Here is a 23,059-nt window from a genome sequence, read left to right as displayed (position 1 = left end):
GAGCCAAGCAATAAACATTACATTTTGTCAAATGTCATAATCAAATATATGTCAAATATATTGATTATTGTTCCAGTTCTTATAAATTAAAATAAGTGAGGTTTTAGCCTTGATTTAAACTAACTCAGTGTTTCGGTTGTTTTGCAGTTTTCTGGACGTTTGTTCCAGATTTGTGCTGTACAGAAACTGAATGTTGCTTCTCCATGTTTGGTTCTGGTTCTGGACATGCAGAACCAAATGCTTCTATCCAAGCTGAACGGTTCTGTTTTTGTTAGCCTAGCTCACCTTCGACTGTTCACGTTTTTCTCTCTTTGTGTTCTAACTGTTGATGGTAAAAATGGCCAAGCGGAGCAACAACCACCGTTAGCTTTTGCTGGTAAAAAGAGAAAATAATCTTTGGATCTCTTTTGTCTTCTTCTCTTTACTCAGTAAAATTACCACCCGTCATTGTTATCCGTTTTGCTTCAGTGTCGAACAGCTGTTGCTGGGCTTTGTTTCTGGGCTCTTTCTTTCTTTTCCTCTCCTCCAGCTGCCTGCTATTCTTCTAGCTGTCATTCTTTTCTTCTGAATTTAACCTTCCCCTAACGGTAGTATTTACTTTTTATCAGGCACTCCTTGTCACTAACATAATTTCATGCTCGTTGCACAAAAAGCAAATATGCACTTTCTGATTTTTGATACTCGTAGATGCCGTATTTAACTGGTATTTAGCAGAAGCCTGCAGATTTTTATAGCTGCTGCAACTACATTTGTTTTCTATGCCACTAAATGCAACTCCTGTTGAAGTTCTGAATGGTTTTACTTAAATTATGCATTTGACAAGATAAACCTAGACATGGATCTAAGTTTTGGACTTTGTGATTAACTGATTTTTAAGCTGCTGTTTTGCATGTTTGTACATTTTAATATTCAATCCAGGTTTCTACAAGTTTAGCAAAATGAAAAACATCTTCACTGAGCATTAGTTTTATTATTGTTGGAGTTTTTAAATGGATCCACTGTGTAATGCAGACACACGGTGCAGTTTGTCATCTGCTTTAGGTTCCTTATGATTCACAGTCTGGATGCAACCAGAATTTGTCTGCCTGGTTACAGGAGTGCATTTAAAACGCGGATCAATAAACGTACAGCCTTTTGAAAAGGAAACCTGCTGCAGAGCTTTTACAAGGCTTGGACCAGGCAGAGAGAAAGCCATTATGAAAAAAGGCTTTGACGAAATTGTTGAGCTCAATCTGATTCCTGGAAGGACAATTCCTTAGGCAGCTTTATGAATTCATCATTCATCTGGAGTTACAAAAACGCTGCTTTGTTTAGCATATTTAAGGTCAAAGCAGAGTCAGTATGTGGGAATTAGGATTGTTGCAACAAGTAATAATCAATTAATCACATGATTGAATTAAAACAAGCTCAATTTTTTTTGTTGCCTCTCTTCCAAACAAAACTGCAGCTTTTTTCTCTAGTAGCCTTTTTTAAGGATAATTTCAAAATGTCTTCCAGTTCCAGTGTGAAGTGTTCATTAGCTTTTAAAGATGAGAATGTTTTCCTCCATTTCATGCCATTATTACCATTATATTACTCAAAAATTGTCTCAAAACAACAATATAACTGTTGTTTAGCTTCTGAGACAGTTTATCATCAAAATGTGTTATCATGACAGGCCTATGAGAAATGATAAATACATTTAAATTTAAAGAGAAGTTTGTAGCTTATAGAGACGGCAGATGTGTTATTGTAATTTATCAAGTTATAACTTTTTGATTTACGGTGATTTAATAGTTTTACTTACAAATATGACATCTGTGGAAACTCTTTTATAAATGAGGCTTGAAGCCTCAAGGCAACAGGAGAAAATAAATCCAGGCTCTCATGAGGAGCAAAGGGAAGAAACAGATGGTGGAAATGGTGACCTGCAGCCCGACTGTTAAAATTAGCCTCTCACACTCCTGTGTGACTTATAGAAAAACGCTTTCAAACTTTTTAAAACCAGCAGCTGATGATGATGATGACTGTGGTGATGAGGAAGAACTCTTAGAGTAGAAGATTCATTTGTAAAAAATCAGCATACAAAAATAAAAACATAATTTGTTTAACTGACAGTCTGAAGTTAAATTAGACCAAACTTCTCATGTTAATTAGAATTACCAAAATAATTTATATTTGCTAAAAGCAAAAACGCTTAGCGAAGTGTTACATATAGTTGGTCATAATTATCTTTAAAGGGACAGTGTTACGTAAACTTTACTTTTTGGAGCTTTACATCATGTTATAATGTGATTCCCTCATCATAAACACACCTGGTGTGTCGCTTTGATTCATTCATGCATGTTTGAGAAATCCTTTAGTCTCCATGGCAACCATTCAGCTTCCCAAACGCCTGGGTGGACCTAGCTCCGCCTTCGAGACGCAGCTCCTCCTCAGAGAGGCAGCTTCCATGTTTCTGCGCCACAGAGCAGCTCCTTCAGACTAGCCAGCAGCAGTTAGCAAGCACCCGGTGGATCTGATGATCTCATTATAGGAGCCACTTCTCAGAGCAACGCTGCTTAAAAGGTTGTTAAAGGGTTGATAGAGGAGCCATTTTGTGATGACTTCCTGAAGGCGGAGTTTCAGAAAGAGAAGGAGTTTTTAAAGAGACAGAGGCCCAATTTCAAGGTGGTAATTTACAATGTCAAATTTCTTTTGTCATTTTTAATATATGTAGCATTTTTATAACAATTGGAAGTAACACAGTTACTTGATGGTGCTATAAAATGGTGGTATGTGCCTGGGAAATGCATATCACCGCCTCTTTAACGTGGATGACGTCAGGGTTTCCTTCCACAGGTTTCTCACAGTAGTTTGCTGGAGTTCTGGTCCGTTTTTCCTGGCAGAACTGGTGGAACTGGAGTGTATTTTGCAGCCCACCACCCTCGGACATGCCTCTGAGATTGGGGCTTTGTGATGGCCAAAATGTTGATGTTGTTGTCCTTTAAACTCTTTCTGGTTCAAACAGTTTAAAGACTATTATACCCAAACTGACCAAATGTTTGAACTGCTGAATTTCTGTTATAAAAACGTTGCTAAAAAATGTTCTGTTTCCTGACATTTATCAAATATAAACAATGTTGGTAATTCAAACTAACCTAAAACAAAACAATTTGGTCTGACATAACTTTAAAAGTCTTTTTATCCAGTTTATATAAATATCTGGTTTCAGCTGTAGCTAGTGCCTCAAAAAGTGGTTTGTCTTTTCATAATCTGAAATATTTCTCCATTTTTAATCTCAGTTTAAATTCCAAGAAGTCGTCTTTGTTTCTTCCAGATGCTTTAAGTTGCTGCCATGTGACTCACTGTTTCCAGTGACTGCATGACCAGAAATGCTGTTAGTGGATGAGAAACAACTTGTAGTCAGACCTGAATAAAGGTCTGCAAAGCTTTATCCATTAGCTGAAAACCAAATATTGAGGCGGACTGCAGCAGAATCTGTAAGAACGACCTTCACTCTGTGAACTCAGTTTATTAATAATAACTGCCTTTTACTCATAATGGGATTGTCGAACCAAAAACAACAAACACATCACGTCTACCAAGGATTGTTGGCAGATTTGTGATTTTTCTAAAAGCTTGACCTGCAGTTTTAATCAAACATTTTCTCTGTCCTTCAGTGTCTTCCAGGCTTGCAGCCAAACAAGCTTTCATTAAGCTTCTCACTTAATTCTTCCAACCCTCTTCAACTTTTATACCTTTATTTAAATCTTAAATCGCCAAGAATTTATTGCTGCACGGATCAAATCATAAACTATGAAGCTTCCCGGTCATGGGAAAGTTATAACACTTCCACTTGTGAAAAGGAAAGATGTTCTGAAATCAGAAGATTTAAAAGATGAGGCGATAATTTAGTTTTCCTTTTCTAGTGCAACAGGGTTTTATTAATAGGCGGGTTACGAGAACGGGGAGTAATCGACCTGATCCACTGTAATTTGGGAAGTGCTCATTCCAGCAAGTTAAAGATGCTTATTTGGAAAACGGCCAAACAAGCCGACATCCCACTCCTCCCTCCCTGCTTTTATTCTGCAGCATGAATGCATAGGAGCTGCGTTGCTCTGTTCTCAACAAGACGGAGGAGCAAATCTCCGAGATGAGCCTTGGCACCAGAGCAGACACTTGGAACATCTCCCCCAGTATAAGCACCTCCATTTGGGTCCAGTCCAACTTGAAATTATTTGGGGATTGCTGCCAAGAAGATGTAAATAAAAAGGAAAAATGCACTGAGCTGAATAATATGAAGGACATATGCTTTCTAATTGTATTAGCGATGCTAATTCAATGTCGATTCGTTGTTTATTAGATTAAAATTTGTTCCAATCGATCAGAGGCGGGCAGAGAACCCAGGAACTTTACTCAAGTAACAATATCACTACTTTATCATTTTTACTCAAGTTAAAGTGAAAAGTTAAAAAAAAGTGTTAAAGAAATTAGTCGGGTAAGAGTAAAAAAGCATTTGGAAAAAAGTCTGCTCATTAAATTATCGATCATTTAATATTTATAAATTACATCATCAGACAGACGAAAATGTGAAGTAAAGTGGAAATTCTGGTATTTTAAGAACCAAAATGAAAATAATTCATATCAGTAACAAAAAAACAACAAAAGAAATTTTTCCAAATTAGTTTCTTTCAATAAAAAACTTATAAACTTTACCAAAAACTGCAGCTGTGTGTGTCTGGTGAAGTCCTGGTTAAAACATTTTTGTTTTTCATTCAGTGGGAAGAAAATCCAGAAATTTTACTCAAGTAAGAGAAGAAATACTTCATAATAAAATTACTGAAGCCAAAAAACAGCGTAGTAAAAATACTTTAAGATTTATTTTTTTCAAAAAAGTTACTCAGGTAAATGTAACTAGTTATTACCCAACTGTGCAGTCGACTAACTAGAAACGTCTGGTTTAGACTTTCTTTTATTGCTAAGATTCAAAAGTCAAAAATTTCAAAAACTTGGAAAATTTCTAAAAGTACAAAATTTTCGACTGTTCAAATTCAGAAATCTCAGAAATTTCAGAATTTTGATTTTTTTTTCTTTTTTCAAAATTTAAAAAAAATTTCTAGCAAATTTCTAACTTTTCAAGCTCAGAGATGTACTTTTTTTTTAAAATTAGGTTTCTGGCGTCCTAATACGCCTTCGTAGGTTCCTGTTTATGTTTTATAAATATGTCTAAGTTTAATAATGCAAGAAAACCAAAACTTTCAGTTTATTCAGTCACTATTTAATATGGCTCACACAAAATAATGTCAAAATTTTATGATTTTTTATTTTATTCGACACAATATGAAAAATGTATCCATTTATGTTATGAAAAGGCGGTCGGCCATCTTGAAACAAGAGGCTTTGCAGAAAATGTTCACTTATCAACTTTAGATGACCTCATAATCGATAACTTGCATCCCTAACTTGTAGGTTTTCCTATATTAATGGGGTCGGAGGGTTTCTGGTGTGGATAAAGGCCTTGGCACCTGGGCAGAGCGTCGGCCCGTTCTCCCTGGAGCTCACTAATCAGCCGGGCTTAGATGGCGATGATGCAGCTTCCTAACCTGCCATCAACCAGCTGCTCCCCACCAGACGCAGCAGGGGATAAAAATGGGAAAAAGTCACTGATTCTGACACAAAATGATTGTTGAGCCTATTTTCAGAAAGAGAAAGGATCGTTTACCCTTTGATTATCCAAATTGAAAGAGTTCAGGACATAATTTAAAATTTATTCAGGCTAATTTCTGGTTTTTGAGGCAGCACTGGATACAGTTCAATCTACTGTGACCAACAGGAGCGGCTAACAGTAATCAGGAACAAGATGTTCCACCACACAAAGCTTCATTTTGAAGCCTTGGTCATTATTTTTAATTACACCTGCTTGATTTTTTTAAGTCTTATTGGTCTAATGAAGAGCTCTTAGCTCTGTTGAGCCCACCAGGCTGAGCTGCAGTTTCCATGGTGAAGAGGCGGATAGTTGGAGTAGACTCTACAAGTGCTTTTGTTACGGCCGTTTAAGCTGGGAAATATTATAACAGCTAATCTCACTCTAACATAGTTGTTTTATTCTCCCTTTCAGAATAAACTGTTCTGGTTATTAGAGCCTCTGTTTGTGTCTAAACACCCGTTCTTTAGACGGTTTATTACGTTTCCTTATTCCTCGTAGTAATAAGTGAATGCCAGTATTAACCTCTAGTTGCCACCGATCACTGCTTTGATTGGTCAGTACGGATAAAAACACTTATAAACCCATCTCATTTATTTAACATTAACTCCATCAACGTTAAAAAGTAAATAAAATGCCGATTGAAAAGGTTGTTTAATGTCTGAAAACCTTTTATCTGTTAATATCGTCTCATGACCACGATGGCGTTTTTGGGCCATTATAGATAAAACACAGGTACATTTTCACCCAAAAACTTCAAAATTTGAGAGTAATCTCAAATTTGAAAAATTGAAAATTACTAGAAAAAAATCAAATTTAATAAAAACTTCAAAAGTTTAAATTTCAATTTCTCTATTTTTAGATAAAAGTGGAATTTAAACCTGTAGTTTGGTTTTCGGGTACAAAGTTCATCAGAAAAAATAAACATACAACCGAGAAGACGATGGCATTTTACAGCTGATACATAAAAGTTGAGCTGTAATTTGGGACCTGTTGTGTGAGAGATTTCTCATTTTCATGCCTTCTGGGTTTGAAATGGTTGGAATTACCGACCCATTTGTTTGTGATTCATTGCTCACAGAACAAGGAGTAAATGTGTTTCTTGGAGCTGAGCGTCTTTCAAAGTTGATTTAAAGTTGTTTAGATCAATAAATCACTCCGGTCCGTCCACTGAGCTGCTCTATTCTTGTTTTTCTAGCTCCATTTTATGAATCATTTCCTAAATATTAAAGATATTTTTCCATACTTTTGCGTTTCTGTAGAGTTTTAGAGACTTGAAGTGGTCAGTTTATCAGAGAATGTCTGATTTAACTGAGTTTGCTCTTGAAGGTGGAGGCTGGATCATACTGGCCATGGATAAATTTCAGACTTCGATGCTTGTCTGATACATTTGGATCGCTAACGCAGTTAGCTTTTCCAAATCAACCTGAAGCTCCAGCAGACGGCTCCCTGCTGTGTGAGAGATCAGGCTCAGAAAACCATCGTTTCTCCATAAATGTTCATTTATTTGGGAACTAAACTTAAATTGTCTTAGGAATATGTATAAATCTTCACATTGCCTAAATATATTATTTACATACTGATGTTAGAAGATACTTTTTTTACGCAGTGATATTTAAAATAGTATATTATAAATAGAAGTTTATTTATCCCAGAAGTTAATGCGATAAATGGTTGAGACCAAAACAGCAGACTGAAGACTTTTAAAATCCAGTTTTTGGTATAGAAAGAGCGAGAAAAAGAGAAAAACAATAAACCATGCAAATAAAAAAAAAACTTATTTTAATTTATCATGTGATTAATTGATTTATTACAGACCTGGTGATACAAACTCATTGAAGCTTATTGAAATAAATTAAAAATGAATGAATATTTAAGATTTGATGATCATAAACCTCAAACTCTCTCAGATAAATCAGTAGTTTCTGTTTTAGTTTTTCTATCAGGTGTTTTAACTTTAAGGTTTGATCGTTTTGGCGTCTGTGACTGAATATCTGCATAAGCCTATGAGGTAGAAATCTGAGGATAAACACGTGGGAATCCAGGTTCTGGAAACTTAATTATGTCCAGATATCCTGGAACAGTTTTACATTCTTCAGTTTACAATTCATTGTTCATCCAAGAATGTTTGCAATTTTAATTGAACAGCAATGGGTTCTTTGTTACATCTGAGGATACAGGAACATGCCCGACCAGAACTAATTCCCCTTGAACATAAAGCCTTAAATGCTCATCCAATGAATTTTGCTTTTAGGTTTAATTAATCTTGGCCCATCTGCTCTGTTGTGGTCACTGAGCTCTAAGAGGTCGATTCAACCTGGAGATGGTTTATAGCCCGACCTTTACATGTTGTAATGTTATTTAACGTTAAAGTACAATCCTTAGTGCTTAAATGGAAGGTAACCGGGGATTTCATCGCTCATCCTGAAGGCTTATTCAGTCCTGAACACAAAACTATCAGAGTTACAAATCAAGGATCGTTTTTGTCTTTCCAACCTTTACTTGATTTTCTCTCTGGATGGTTTTACAAACATTTACACTTTGAGACATGAGACCACAACAACTCAGACTATGGTATGTGTTAACAACCCAAGCATTGAAGCAAAAGGAGAGCAGGGCCAGTTACTCATTAAAACCTACATCAATATATTAGGAAGTAGTTTTTTGTTTTTATGGCAAAGATGGGAAATGTGTTGTAAATAAAACACAAAAACATATGGACAAACCCAAGTAAAAGCTGCAAAATATCTGCATTTTTTCAGTACTTTGAACGTTTTTTAAACTTATTAGCTTGACAAATTACATCTTTGTTGGAATTTATTTACTTGCTAACTACAAGAGCAATTTAAACAAGCAATTTAAACCTCAGGTGGTGTCAAAGTAATAAAGTGACCTGGATAATGTTTTTTTCTCTCTCTCTTTTCTCTATAGCTATGGACTGCTGACATTTGGTTTTTAGCTATTTGGAAACATTTTAATATTGAACTATGGTACTGCAAGAACTTTGACTACATCTCCCACCAACAATGTGGGAGACTAGGTGAATATAATTTGCTTTCATGAGAAAATGTTCTCCAGAAATCGCTTCAATGGACAACATGGAGCAGGAGTTTCTCCTAAAGGTGGGGCAAAATCCAAAACTCACCCACCTAAAAAGAGAGCTCCAAATCCCAAAGTAGCACTGGTTATCCGTGGCAAAATTCATCGTCTTTTGCAAGGGTCTGCAGACCACCATGTCCCCGAATCCCACCTCTATTATCCGGGCACTAATCAGGAGGAAGAGGAGGCGGAGGCACCTGACAGTCCAAAAGAGCTCCGAAGCATGTATCCGAAGGTTACCCCGAGGGCTGAAGCCTTCCCCCCAAAAGCTTCAATCATCAAACGACATGCGGTGGTATCAGGGCCTCCATGCGTGGGAGAAGTGGAGCTGAACAGAGAGGGTTGCATTAGAATACCTTGCACTTTACAACATAAAAGCTCCAGATCCCAAGGAAGCCAAAAACGTATATCCTTCGAGAGTGGACTCCGGGAACCTCCAGAGGACATCCAACCAATCCCACTTTACAGTCCAGTCAGCCCAGACATGAACGGGACAAAGTTTGCATCAGGAACACGAGAATTTACTTCCCCTCGCATTCGGCCCAAAAGACCATATTCTGCTGGTGACTGTTTGGACTACAACTTCAACAGAGCTTTACCAAATACACTTCTGGAAGATGATGAAGATAGAGAAGAGACGTCAAGTGCCATCATTGACCATATTCTGAAGGAGCTAAGGGGCATCAACAAGATCCAAGAGGAAATCTCAGACCTCAGGGATTACCTGAGCTCAGTGCGGGGCTCAGTTGAGGAGGTGTCCTCATGTGTAGATGCTGTTTTATTGGAAATCGAAGGCATTCGTTCTAGCAACAAAGGCGGTACAAGTACATGGTCAGGAAGCAAAGATGGATCAGCCACACGTAGGCGGCCAGTCAGTGCTTATGGTAGCTTAGGGAGCCCAGTAGCAAAGTCAGATCTGGACTGTGTTCAGCCAGGTTATGAGCACCACAGTATACATGGGGTCCAACTGCCAGCAAGGCCAGAAGGGCCTAAGGTGTCGCAAATTGTTTCAACAGCTGATCATCAGGAACTGGAGGACGCCGACGATACTTCTGATCATAGTTCAGATATACCAGAAGGTGCAACAGCAAGAAATCTTAGCTTAAGCTTGCTTGACCATGGAAACTGCCAAGATTTTCCCAGCACAAGCTCTTTGTCTTCTGGCCATAGTTCAAAGTCTGAGTATGATTTACCAGGACAGTTATCTAGTCTTGAAAGAAAGGAGCACAGAGCTGGTGATGAGAGAGAATGGGCTAACACTATACCCCCACACAGTAGGGAGTCAAAGTGGCATAAGGATAGCATTTACCTCAGGGATAGGGCTGTAGAGGACAATTCCAGAAAGAGTTCTCACTACTGTGAAGGAGCTGGACACTGGGGTCACTACAGAAGAGCAGGAGGATATGGCTCATCTTTACAGTCATCCACAGGAAGCTCAGATCCTCTCTCTGTTAGCTCTGGAAAGCATTACAATTCACCTGCCAGCACTTCAAGCAGGAAGGAACGGCAGTCACGGTTGAGACGGCCTCAGAGTCAGCCCAGGAGTCACGATCCAGCTGCTAACAGCATTGGAAGCTCGTCCATTGGGTATGAATATTCTACTGATTTGTCCTACCCCCAAAGTTCAGGTTACCATTCGATTGAGGTGCATGATGGTGAAGCAGAGGAATTTGAGTTTGATCAAACAAATGAGCTGACCTTCACAACAAACAGTGAGACCGAAGCCTATTTAAGCTACGAAGAGACTTCTGCTATGACCTGGACAGAGGGACTCTCAGGTGCCTCTGGAGACAGCGTTGTAAGACCTTACAGCAGTCGAAGCTGGGAAAACCGACTCTCTGATTCCGGTACTGCAGATGTCCCAGCTGGAGGTTTAACCGTCAAACGCTTGGGGCGAGCTGTTCTTGATTTCAGGTCTGCTTTGCGGGGTGCACTACGCAAACTTGAAGGACCTGTTGAGGTAAATCCTGGAGACTTTGAACTATCAATGCCTTCTGATGAGTGTCCTTTAAACAGGTCCTACGAGGAATATTTGGAACAGACTTCTTACCAATTCCATGAAGATGTTACTTCTGCTCATGCTTTTGATATTCTGTCCAAAAATAGTACTACTCAAAAGACTAATAACTTTTCAGTGGAACCTTTAGATGTGAAAACCAGCGAAGGCCTTTCACTGGAGCCCTTAAAGACTTGCCAAAGTCCTCCTTATTGGAACAAGATCCCACCAAGTTTTGAAGAACCATCTGTAGATCCTGATTCATTAGTCAAAGGCCTTACAGACCTACCTGGAGATAGCTTAGGTGAAAAGATTTCGAAAGGCCCATCAGATGTTAGTGATAAGGATCGGCTTTCCCTGTACATCACTGCAGAGTCCTTTCCAGCCTCAATCCAGGCTGATGAACCTGCAGCACTGGAGGAACCACAGCAGCCTGCAGCTGACATTTCTGGAGGCTCAGAGGTCAAACCAGAGCGAGACGCAGCAGAGTCATCAGCAGAAGTTACCCAGATTGATGAACGCAAGTTGAAGTGTCTGAGGAGTTTTCAGCAGATTCTACGGGAGAAGAGGGAGACCAGACGCAACCTTGTCAGTATGACCATGTCCACCTTCTCCCAGGAGGAAATGGACCAAGGTAGCCATTGTTTCAACCTCTGGTCATCCTGTCTTTGTGATTGTTAACAACTGAGCTGTATTTACCCTCTTTATAGTAAGTTTTTTGAACCAGGGAAACTAGGAAAGTGTGAAATTGCCCCACCACTCCGTGATCTTTAGCATCTCGGTGTCTCAGTCATATGACCTACAGCAGGAGTTTACAACTCTTTAGCAATATTTTTTGTGGTTTTGTTTAATCTTTTAAAGTTTTTGATTGCCTGTTTACATTTCATCTTCAGTTTTTACGCCGCATCAGGACAGAATCTTGTCCACTGGTCAAGTGAAGGACAGATGAAACTATCTACCACATTTAAACTGTAGCTGAGAGTTACTTCTTACAAAAATAGGTTTATCTATAGAAGCATTTTAAAGCCTGGATGCCTCTTAGGTCGGGGTTAATTGGCTTTAACAATAAAGAGAAATCTCTGAAAAGGGTCAGGAATGGACTGAGCTTAGCAATCTATCGATCAAAGCCACTTTAAACGATTACCAGAAACTTTTTCTATTAGGAGGTGAAAAACAAAGAAAATAGGGTCATTTTAAAACTTTTTGAACAGTGCTGTACATGTATATAATGCTATCTGTCTGCGGCTCTGATAGGTCATTGATTGACCTTTTTTGACACCAGGTCTTTGATCATTTCTGTTAGTGTGATTTTCCCAGATAAAGGGGCTGTCTTTGGTACCCATTTAGAGATTGGCAGCTATTGCTTTTTATCTAAAGTTCCCCGGGGTATTTTATTGCACCGTGGTCTATTCTGGAATGATAATTTCTACCCACTTGTGAGTAATGCATCAGCTGACACTCAGGACTCCCTCGCTCCTCTCCAAGGCGTCAGCACGATCCATTTGCAGAATTAGAAAACATTAATTATCTCCTCAGAAAGCAAGTCGGACATTAAAGACCGGGGATCGAGGAAAATATTACGAGTCATTTTCATGATGAATTATACATGTTAATGAAACATTTATGACCTCAGACCCCATCTGTCGGAAAACTCAGTGTTGGTGTCGCTTTTAAACTGTAACGCTGTTGTTTTTACACAATGAATAAAGCCGGTCAATGACTGTTTTTGTCTCTTCTGTGTGTTTCTGTCTCGCTGTTTTACAGATGGAAGTCAAGATGGAGATCAGGTCACCTTAAAACAACCGTCTTAACATTATCTTCTTGTTCTGTGGTTCATTTTCTGTTGTGGCTATGTTTATGCTGATCCTGTAAAGCCCATAATTATACCTACTTGATTTTTAAAAGTAGCATTGATGGACACAATGTTGTCCATAATAGGATACTCTATAGAAATCTTATTTTTATCAACTCCCTCAATGTAAATATTCACAAATCAATAAAAATGATTGATTGAAAGGTGTTTGGCATGCAGAACTGAAACTCAACCAACACACTTTAGTCTCAACATTTCCCTCTCATTATTTTCTATTCACTTTCCTTTTTATTTTAAACTTTTGCATTTGCATGCTCCTTTCTCCTTCAATCAAACTTTCGCTTTTAACTTAATTAATGCATGACCTATGACCTCCTATTTCAGAGCCAAACGCAAGACGGTGACCCCAGCAAGCAGCCGTGGGCCAAGCCAGGGTCTGTAAAGCTTTATGTGTGCTTGCTTTAGTGAACGGTACAAAGTTTATTCTGTTTTTATGTATTTTTTCTGTTATTTATTTATCCGTTGAAGGGCAAACACACCATTTGGCATCGACAGCATGCCAGACCTCCGCAAGAAGAGGCCTATCCCTCTTGTTAGTGAACTGGTGAGTTACCCCATCAATGCTTTTTATAGCTTCCTTTGACAGTTTTGAAATTCACTGCACTAAGTCAAAACTCCACTGATTAAATTTATATTTGGAGATGTACTAAGCAAAGAAAAATTACTGTTGAAAAAGAGAGACAACAACATGTTTTCAACCTCTTTCTGGTAAACAACTTGAAGTTAATTTTAGTTTTTGTATTACTGGTGAAACATCTTGATATTGAATCTAAATTAAATTTTTTATACTGTGGCTTGTTTTTCACGAAGCCATCAAAGAGAATAATTTATTTCAACATTAAGTGAGAAGATGTAAATTTATAAAAAAAAAAGGACCAGAAAATTATCTTCTTACATTAACCAAGCAATTCCTGTATTAAAATAAAACAAGGACATTTTTATGATTTTATATTTTTATTTTAACACCAATCAAGTAGTCATTTTGTCACAATGAAACGGTGATTCCTGTTGGGGTGTTTATACCCTCACCAAGTGGTGCAAAGTAAGAAGAAGGTTTCTTAGCAACCAACTGTAAATATCTGCAAACTATACCTCCATTCATGCATGAGATCGATGTTTAATTTCATAAAACACTTTTTTTAGTGACCTTAGTCAATGTAAGTGGATGACAACAGCGTCTAATATGTAGCAGGTTTCTCTAATTAGGGAGCCATATAGCGCAATTACAGGCTTTGCAGAATGAATGTTATGCTGAGTCAATATGTTTTGACATTTACACACTTAAAATAATGCAGCCAAGTAAAGAGATTGATCCTTTTAGAGAAGATACAGGAAAAATTAATAAAAAATGCACTTTCACATTAACAGTGTCAGGATTTATTAGACATCATGGAAGTCGAATGTCTGCTCACTATAAATTAATGTTTGTGGAGATTGTTTGTTTGTTTCTTTTTTCATACAGATGAAAAAAAATATTCAGGCTGATATTTTGTGTTTGAAATCAAAAGTGAATAAAACAATTGTCAAGGCTAATGCATATAAGGATCTGACTCCACGCTCTCTGTCCTTCCTCTCTTTGCTCACGTTCCCTCTCTGTGATTGCCGCCGCTCAGGCCATGGTGAGTAAAAGACCAGTGAGATTGTATTTGCTTTAGTCTGCAGGTTTGATGGGTTTGGTTTGAAATTCAGTCTGCTAGTGGTGAAATCGTATTTTGTACCAGCATGCAGACCCATAAGCAAACACAAAATAAAATCAGCTGTAAGGTTGTTTTTTTTCTTGTGTTCTCAAACTGAACTGGACTGATAACGAAGAAAAGCAAAAGTCCCTCTGCTTGTTTTACATGTAAATGTTTTAATTAACATCAGTAGCACAAAACCGAATGCTATTACATATTTGACTTTCTGAAAATTGTAGGAAAAAGATTAAAAAAAGGGGGGGCTTATACTGCAGGGTTATGTATAAAATGTAGGCCTTAAAATGTCTTAAATTAATTTAAAAACAAGGCATTTGAGTTTAAAAGTTGGACTTAGCATTTTTTCTGTTTTAGATTATGTTACAGCAGTAAAATACAGTTATCTCCGTCCTGTATTCACAACTGTTAAAACTAGAAAATGACACATTTAACCTCAACTTAAGTCTCTCCACCTATTGATTCTGCTTCATTATTGTATAATATGTTTATTCCAGTAGAAGAAATGCATTACGAACCCATGAGGCAGCTTGTTTTAATGGTTTCTGACAGCTTGTGCTGTTGGGTTTAAAATGTCTGAGGCGTTTCACAGGTGTGACGCAGCATCAAAGAGTCGTTGCAGCATCAAAAACTGCTTTTGAGCTTTCATTCATGTTGCTTAAAGATTTATAAAGAAAAGCTCCTAAGATCCGCTCCAAACCCACTGCACATCAAAAGGTTAACGAATATTAACCTAAGTAATACGACTCCTGTAATATTTTTATTCGTTTGCACCTGTTAAAGTTAAAGTTTGCTAGCTCATTTAGATGTTTTACTTAATTAGTCCTATTTTTAAATTGTAGGGAAAACCTTGATAACTGTGTCAAACATTTTAGGGAAGAAAATGCAGGTTGTCCACACATCCCTAGAAAATCTTACATTCATTCATCTAAACTTAAGGCCTTAATATGTCTTAAATTCATTAAAGGAAATGCAAGTTGGCCTTAAATATGTTAATCATGCGTCTTAAAAAGATGCTAATACTTGCTTGCTAGGTACCTAACTACCTAACCAACAGTTAAAAAGCTATCTAGCTTATTAGTGACTTTCTAATGACAAAGAAGTTATTAGCAGCTAGCATATAGCTACATTGCCAGTTAGCTGGAGTGCAATACTCCATTTTGATTATATGAGAAAAGACACCAGAAATTTCACAGTTTTGATCCTCTGCATTTCTCTTGTATGTCTTTGCCATGATTATAGGTCTTAAATGTTATTCAAAAAGGTCTTAAAAAGTCTTAAAGTTTGTGGAACCTGAATAAACCCTGAAATGTTTTTGTTAAAGGAAAAACTGGAAGACAAAAAGGAAATGGTCTATTGTATGTTTTTGCAATTTCACCTTCAAACTTAAAAGAATCAATCATCAAAACAAGATTTTCTTCAAATAATTACTTTAATCTTGACAGTGTTTGACTGTGTGTCACTGTAAATTTCTGATTTCTCACTTTTCTTTTGTTTCCAGTCCATGATTCAGTCCAGGAAGGCCAGACTGAACTACGCTCTGGCCACTCGGACCTCCCTAAAAGATGAAGAGCTTGTGAGTAGTTTATCTTATTTATCTCGTTTAAACGCTGTGTGATTAGTTTCTGCTCAGTTTTTCATTATGTCTGTGTCTCCTGTAACCAAGCTGTTCATCATTTGTTGGAAATGATTGTGAGAATTCAGTTTTGCTGAGTCAGCGTTATGGATCCGAAGTGTGCCTCCATGGTTTGCTTTGTGCTGACAGCGCTGTAATTTGTCAATTTATAATGATGATTACATTTTACATTGGAAGAAACATTAATAATTCAGGTGCACAAAGTAGGTTACTCTACGGCATGTAGGAGAAAACAATCTAGTGGAGAAGAGTTGCAAAGTGAAACTGGGAATACTGGGAATAAAAATGAGATAAAAGAGCATCTTTTCATCCTCTAGTCCTTGTTAATGGTAAATATAGACTTTTTCTTACTTTAATAACCTTAGTTTCAAATCTTCATTTCAGTAAATAATTAATCCTGTTCATGGTGAGCAAAAATAAGGAAATCAGCTGAGAAGAACAAAATATGGGACAGAAAACCCAGAGTTTAACTCTCTTAGTTTAAATTAACTTTCTGAATTTCATGATAAAGGTTTCATGCTTCCTTCAAGTGGTTTTTCAAGAAAAGAGTTAATTTGCCAAAGGGAAGATGGAAATAAATTTACTAAATAAGATCTGATGCAATAAATTTTCCCATCCATTGTACCTTACCAGAGGCATGAAACTCTAACAGGTTCAGCCTGTTACTTGGCAGCGTTTGGTCACCGCATACTGCGGTAAAACCAAGTTTTTTGCTGTTGACTTGCCATCTACATACTACTTGCTGCTTTCTTGTTGGTTGTGCAGGAGGCTCCACTTCTGCTTTTCAAACATGTACAGTTGTCTTGTTGCACTTCTGTTTGCAACCATTTTCACAAGCGAGTGTAAACGTTGAGTTGGGGGCGTGGCCAGCAGCAGCTTGTTGGATTTAAAGTGACAGGAGGCCCTAACATAGTTCATTCTGAAAAGATCAAACTAAAATCTTATTATCTAAGAATGATTTTGTGGAAAAAATGTAACAAACATGTTTTGGACAAACCATAAACCTATCCTAACTTGTTCAGGGAAGCATAAAACCTTTAAAATTTGCATAACAATTTTAATGGAAACACAGCTGGAAAAGCCAGAGATAATCATCAGATTTCTGTGGATTTTTCTGCTCTTTATTCAGCAGGTTTCTGATCAGTCAGGGAGAAAACAGCCAGTCCTCTGGAATAAGACGCGTCCAAACACCTTAATTTCATCAGGGATCTTAACTATTGACACCATCCATAACTCATGGTGGATTTTAACCTTTTCTTCTCAGGACAAATGACTTTCTAGTTCAAAACTGTCAGCAGCAGGATGTCGTCCTCCATATTTTTCGGGACAGAAGCGTCTTCTTTCTGTTCGTCTTTCTGTGACGCCGTTGTCCAGAAGTCTTCATCTTGCTGTGTGTGCAGAGGCGCTAACAACCACCTGCTGCCGGTGCTCAGCATTCTCTGCTCCCATTAGCACATTTCTCAGTGGGAGACTGAAACTCTCGGATCATTGAACCTTCATCTCTGCAGCTGACCTTTCACCTTTTGAGGTCCTTAGTGGTGCACAACACTCTTCTTTCTCTTCATTTGTCGCCATTTTGATGCAGAGCAATGACAGCTGTTTGCTTTTGATGAAGATAACAGGAGAAAATAAGGATTTCAACCATGTTTGCTCCATGGTTAAAGGAGTTGTCCTGCTGATTGGACTGAACTCGTGGTTCCTAAAGATTCCCCAAGGAATTTACACAATACTGTACAGCACCATGCAAGATTTTCTGAAGATTTTCATGTTACGACCCCAAATTTCACCACATTTTTGGGAGATTTCATGAGTTTGGTTAAGAGTTATCTGAAGAATTGCACATTTTTGAGGTTTTTAATTCTAAACCATGTAACATTTTCCCTCCATTTCGTAAGATGCGTTTCCATAAACCAAGGACGTTTGCCAGTTTTTAAAAAAACTTGTTTTTAAATAATAAGACATTTTCGCACTAGGATCAAGTGGTTATTTGGTTTATTTTGCAAAACTGCGATGGGAACAATTTTTTCATCACACAAATCACATGATCAACAACCGATGGTTGCCACTGGCGCAAACCAGGAAGACGACGGAGACAGGAAGTAGTTGGAGGATGATGACACTGCATTTTTAAAATGATTTAACCAAATGTATTCACGTGTGATTTTAATTACGTTTCTTATTTAACAAAAACGCAGCAATTGGGAAAATGTGTTTTTTCAACAAAGTTTGCACACATTTGTAGTGGCAACGCAGCTAGTGTCAATAAAGTAAGGGTTGTTGTTTCTGATCAAACTGTTTGTCACTTTTTCTTTCCTCCTGCTTGCACAGAAAAACCACGTCTACAAGAAGACTCTGCAGGCTCTGATATACCCCATCTCCTGCACCACGCCGCACAATTTCGAGGTGTGGACCGCCACCACGCCTACCTACTGCTACGAGTGCGAGGGTCTGCTGTGGGGCATCGCTCGGCAGGGCATGCGCTGCGCAGAGTGCGGGGTCAAAGTTCATGAGAAATGCCAGGAGCTGCTGAACGCTGACTGCCTGCAAAGTAAGTTGAGTTACTAAAAGATATGGAAATGTTTCAAGGTGTCATTAAGTCATTAATTTTGAATAAAACTAAATATCTGAAGCCACATCCTGCTATTGAATACTTGCCGCACATTTTAATAGTGTGGGAAGACATTGCTTTTTTATGTACTGTACCTGCAGCAATCACCCAATAATTAATCTCATGCGACTTTATGCCAACACTTTGTCTGCACTAATGAAAATTCACTAATGCTGTTTGGTTGAAAGTGAAAGTGAGGGCATTCCCTAGTTGCAGATTTTTTTTAAAGAAATTATTTTGTAGAACATTTAAATTTGATTTAGAGATGTTCAGTTTTTCTTGATCATAAAAAATAAGTAAAATCTAAATTTAATTTGACAAGTAACATACCCTGTGCTGACGAAGCAGAACACTGTGAGTTCCACACAACTTATGAGAAAATATGGCTCACAGTGACAGTAATATTAACGTACGAGGATGTGTTGAAGTAACTGGTTTCTGTGCCTTTAGGAGCAGCGGAGAAAAGTTCAAAGACGGGGGCAGAAGATCGGACGCAGCACATCATCATGGCTATGAAGGACCGGATGAAGATCCGCGAGAGAAACAAGCCTGAGATCTTCGAGGAGATCCGGAAAGTGTTTGTCATTTCTAAGATGATTCATGCTCAACACATGAAGAGCATCAAGCAGAGTGTGCTGGACGGCACCTCCAAATGGTCTGCCAAGATCACCATCACAGGTACGCCGTTAAACGCCTGAGAAAATGCTGACTCATGGTTTATTCATTTAGCAAATCTGAAAAAACTTCACAGCGTTAAACGGCACTCTCTCTTTGGTTTGCTGTTATTGCATTTTTGATTTTGACTTCTGCTGTTGCGTTAAAAAACCCTGCAAGAAATACATGGAGACATTGTGACTCATGAGGAAAAGCAACTACATTTCATAGGTAGTGTATTCCTTTATTTTGCTTTTTTTAAAACAGGTTGAAAATTAGGAAGATCACGATAATTTTTCAGCATTTATGTCTAATGTTTATAGAGTGATCAGATTTCATTGAGTGGAAAAAACAAGGACATAAACATTTGTTTCAAATAGTTTACTTCATCGTTCAGGCACCTTTCCCCTCATCACCATAGCAAGTGGTGACTCAGCAGATTCTGCTTCCTTATATTACTTAGACTGTAGTGCATCTTCTTGCAACAGCAGAAGGGTATTTAAGAAAGTCTTTTTTGTAGAATTTTTGTTTAAAATGGTGTTGAAAGGAGTTTTCCTCTTGGTCAGAGATTGTTTTTATCAAAGTAAAGAAAATATTTTACTAAGTGGGGAAAGAAAAATGGCTGCTTTTGTTTTTCCTCATGCTGTCATCGTTGTCTGCGGCAGCACAGATCCTCGCAGGGCGTGTGGCTTCAGGATGATGTCTTTCTGAACCTCTGGCTGTGGATAACACTCATATCTCTGTGAAGTCAGCCAAAAGATTGAACACAAGGATTTTCTTTTGTTCCAAAGTTTTGCTTTCTTTACTGAGACTCTTTTTAAAAATTGCATTTTGTTGTTTGTGTGACTAACACAAACATAACAGAATAATCTTTATCCTTAAAGTGGTTTTTAATGGTTATTTAGTCAAAAATCTACAGTTTTATTATTATTTATTTAGTCAAAAATCTACAGTTTTATTATTTATAACATAAATAATAATGTTATTATTATAACATATTTATGTTATGTTATAATGATAATCTGACCAATGACAGCTTTTGTTTAAAGGGTTAATGTTAATCCAAAGTGTCAGCAGTCAGAATAGTCATGTCACGTTTTATCCGATAACCACCAATTATTTCATTGACCATTCAGGTCGCATTCACACCAGACCTGTTTGGTCCACTTTAATCGAATTCTGGTTCGTTACTCTAGAAAGTCTGGTTACGCTGGTTCGCTTACAATCCTCGGTCTCGGTCCGGTTGAAGTGAACTCTGGTTCAGTTTGAATTAATTTATGAACGCAAAGTGGACCACAGACCGCTCCAAAAGCAAGAAGTGGAATGCAACGCAGGGCATTCTGGGTAAATACAGCCAAAAGAAACGTGCTAGCCTAGCGCTAGCAGGAGAAATGTCTAATAAAAGAGAAATCCTACAACCACTAAAGTCTGATGCTACTCCATTTTTGTTTACATTTTGTGTAGAAGGAAGTTGTGCTCAGTGTCTTCTTCAGAGATTTTTGTGTGGTTTCCTCCAGTGGCTCTTGGTGCAGCGCCCCCACAGGCGAGGAGGAGAACAGGTTTTTCAAAGAGTTTAGTTTGTTTGACTCGGTGCAAAAGTGAAAACGAACCTCAGCAGCTGAACATGTAACAAATGTTGACGTTTTGGTCCCCACTCGAGCCGAGTCTCCAACTCGAAGCTGTTCCTCAACATTCTGAAATTATGAAAGAAGTTTGCGTCACATTGCATCTCCTTTTCACTCCACACCCAGACAGACTCCTCTACAGAAATTGCTCCACTAAAAGTTGTTGGTATTAGTTGTGCTTTCTTTTATTAGCTTCCTTCGTCTCGTTATGACCTTGTGATGATCCTGTCAGCTCCCATTACTCAACAACTTTAAAATCGACCCATTGACGTGGCGTCCATTACTGCTTCCATAAACAGTGGCTGCTGTTTCTGCTGTGCCACGTCTGTGACTAAGTCATGGATCTTTTTAACTGGTGTTTCTGCTGTGCAGTATGACTGAAGCACAAACAGGACTCCAAAGTTTTCCCTCTCTTAGTGAAAGTTGTACCGGGAGTCAATACTTCAAGTAAAAGCCGCACTACTGTAGGTTTCTCCAAATGTGAGACACACTCAGGACCCTGAAATGACGACCGGTTTTAATTGATCAGGATATATATGAAGGAGGCTTCAGCATAGGCACGTTCCATGTTATTGTTTACATCCAGAGATTTGGCGCATGCACACAACTCTGGGGAGTGAAAAGACGATTGTTTTACATGCCAATCCGTAGCCAGTTTTTAATCAAATGAGACCTGGAAATGTTGGTTTTATTAGTTTAGTGCAGTTTGTCACAGCAAAGGGAAAAATAACAGAGAAAAACTGTTGAAGAACAACTCAAAACCACTAGTATTTCCTTTTTCTCACCCTCTGTGCAGGCTACTCCACACACAGACTCGTTGCCATGGCAACATACAGCAACAGCATTAAATGTATCAGGATTTATCATCAAAAAACATTTTCTACGCAAAGAACAGAACATTTAGTTTGTTAGTTTTTGTTTTCAGGTCTGATGATTATTTTCTGATTGTTAATAAGTGACTGCAGTGGTAGATTAGCTACCTATGCTATTAGCTACCGATGCTAATAGCTAAGCTAATGCTGCGGTAGATTAGCTATTTTTCTGTTAGCTAACTTAAACACCTGCTCTACTGGTGTGTGGATATCCTTATTTTTTTGTAACTTGAACCGAAATACACCAAATTCTGCAGCAGCTCTAGATGTTGAGTTTGTCAAAGTCAAGCTAGCATAACTGACCTGCTTCTCTCTTCCTTGCTTTAAGTAAAACATTATCCTCACCTTGTTATTTAGTTGTTGTAGTGTTGACAAATAGTAGCAAAGAACTACGTCCCTTTTTCTTTTATTTGTCATCCGCACATTTAAGATTTAGAGTGATATATTGAGAACTTTATAGCTAAAACCAATGCTAATCATCGTTAGCGAGCAGCTTTTTGACCTCCAGCAGGGAGATTGAGGCAAGATTTCGACGTTATGCTTCAGTGTATCTATAAGTTAGAGGTGCAGAAAATGCCTCATGCCACATTCTCGAAAATACATTGAGAGAAATGAAAACCGTTTCAGTGACTCGGAGGTTGTTGTCACAAACTCCTGTGGCTGTGTGAATATTACTCCATGTCAGGTTTCTGCAGATACGAACATCAGGCAATGTTTACCTCCAGTTCACCCAGCATCAAGGCGACTGCTGTTACCAAAGCGACCAGACACATCCCAGCGTGTCGTAGCAGCGGTGTTGCCATGGCACTCATCACAGGTTGTCTCTCCAATCAACAGTGATGAGCCCAAAGATGCAGAGATAACCTTAAAGCTGGTCCTGAAATTAATTCATGGTCACAGGATTTCCTTTTTTTTTTCCTGCTCATCAAGGCTGAAGCACAAAACAGACTTTACCATCTGCAATTAAAAAAAGCACTTAAAGGATAAAAAAATAAATTTTTTGAGCATGTCCTCTTTAAATAATTAAATCAGACCTAAATTGATGTTGCAAAGTGTTTAAAGTTGACAGTTAACTGACAGGATATGTTTTTTGATCTCCACAAATTAATTTGGGACTTTCTCCCACAATTGATGTAAAATTCCCTTTGATGTGATGTTATCAGTCACCGCCAGTCAGTCAAAGAATCGAGGAAAGATCACATAGAAATCAAGAATATTTAGAGTCACAAGTTCAAGCATGATAGACGACGATTTATGAATTTCAGTTTCCAAAAACCAGCAAAACTATTTTCACAGTGTGGCATGAAAATACGTAACTTTTATCCAAACTAAAATAAATT

The 23,059-nt window shown here is 38.0% G+C and overlaps 1 protein-coding gene across 1 annotated transcript in view; it reads left to right on the top strand.

The window, feature by feature from the left end:
• Nucleotides 1-23,059, top strand: part of LOC103134976 (protein unc-13 homolog B-like) — an 82,653-nt gene that overhangs the window by 21,175 nt on the left and 38,419 nt on the right. The window contains exons 4-9 of the mRNA XM_016669155.1: nucleotides 12,958-13,007; nucleotides 13,102-13,177; nucleotides 14,247-14,252; nucleotides 15,826-15,900; nucleotides 18,289-18,508; nucleotides 19,019-19,246. Coding sequence (XP_016524641.1) covers nucleotides 12,958-13,007; nucleotides 13,102-13,177; nucleotides 14,247-14,252; nucleotides 15,826-15,900; nucleotides 18,289-18,508; nucleotides 19,019-19,246 — 655 coding nt within the window. The remainder of the gene's footprint in view (nucleotides 1-12,957; nucleotides 13,008-13,101; nucleotides 13,178-14,246; nucleotides 14,253-15,825; nucleotides 15,901-18,288; nucleotides 18,509-19,018; nucleotides 19,247-23,059) is intronic.

This window comes from Poecilia formosa, unplaced genomic scaffold, assembly GCF_000485575.1.
Source record: "Poecilia formosa unplaced genomic scaffold, Poecilia_formosa-5.1.2 Scaffold20, whole genome shotgun sequence".
In the NCBI taxonomy this organism is placed as follows: domain Eukaryota; kingdom Metazoa; phylum Chordata; class Actinopteri; order Cyprinodontiformes; family Poeciliidae; genus Poecilia; species Poecilia formosa.
The sequence above is the reverse complement of the archived record's forward strand: the minus strand, read 5'-3'. Positions and strand labels throughout refer to the sequence as shown.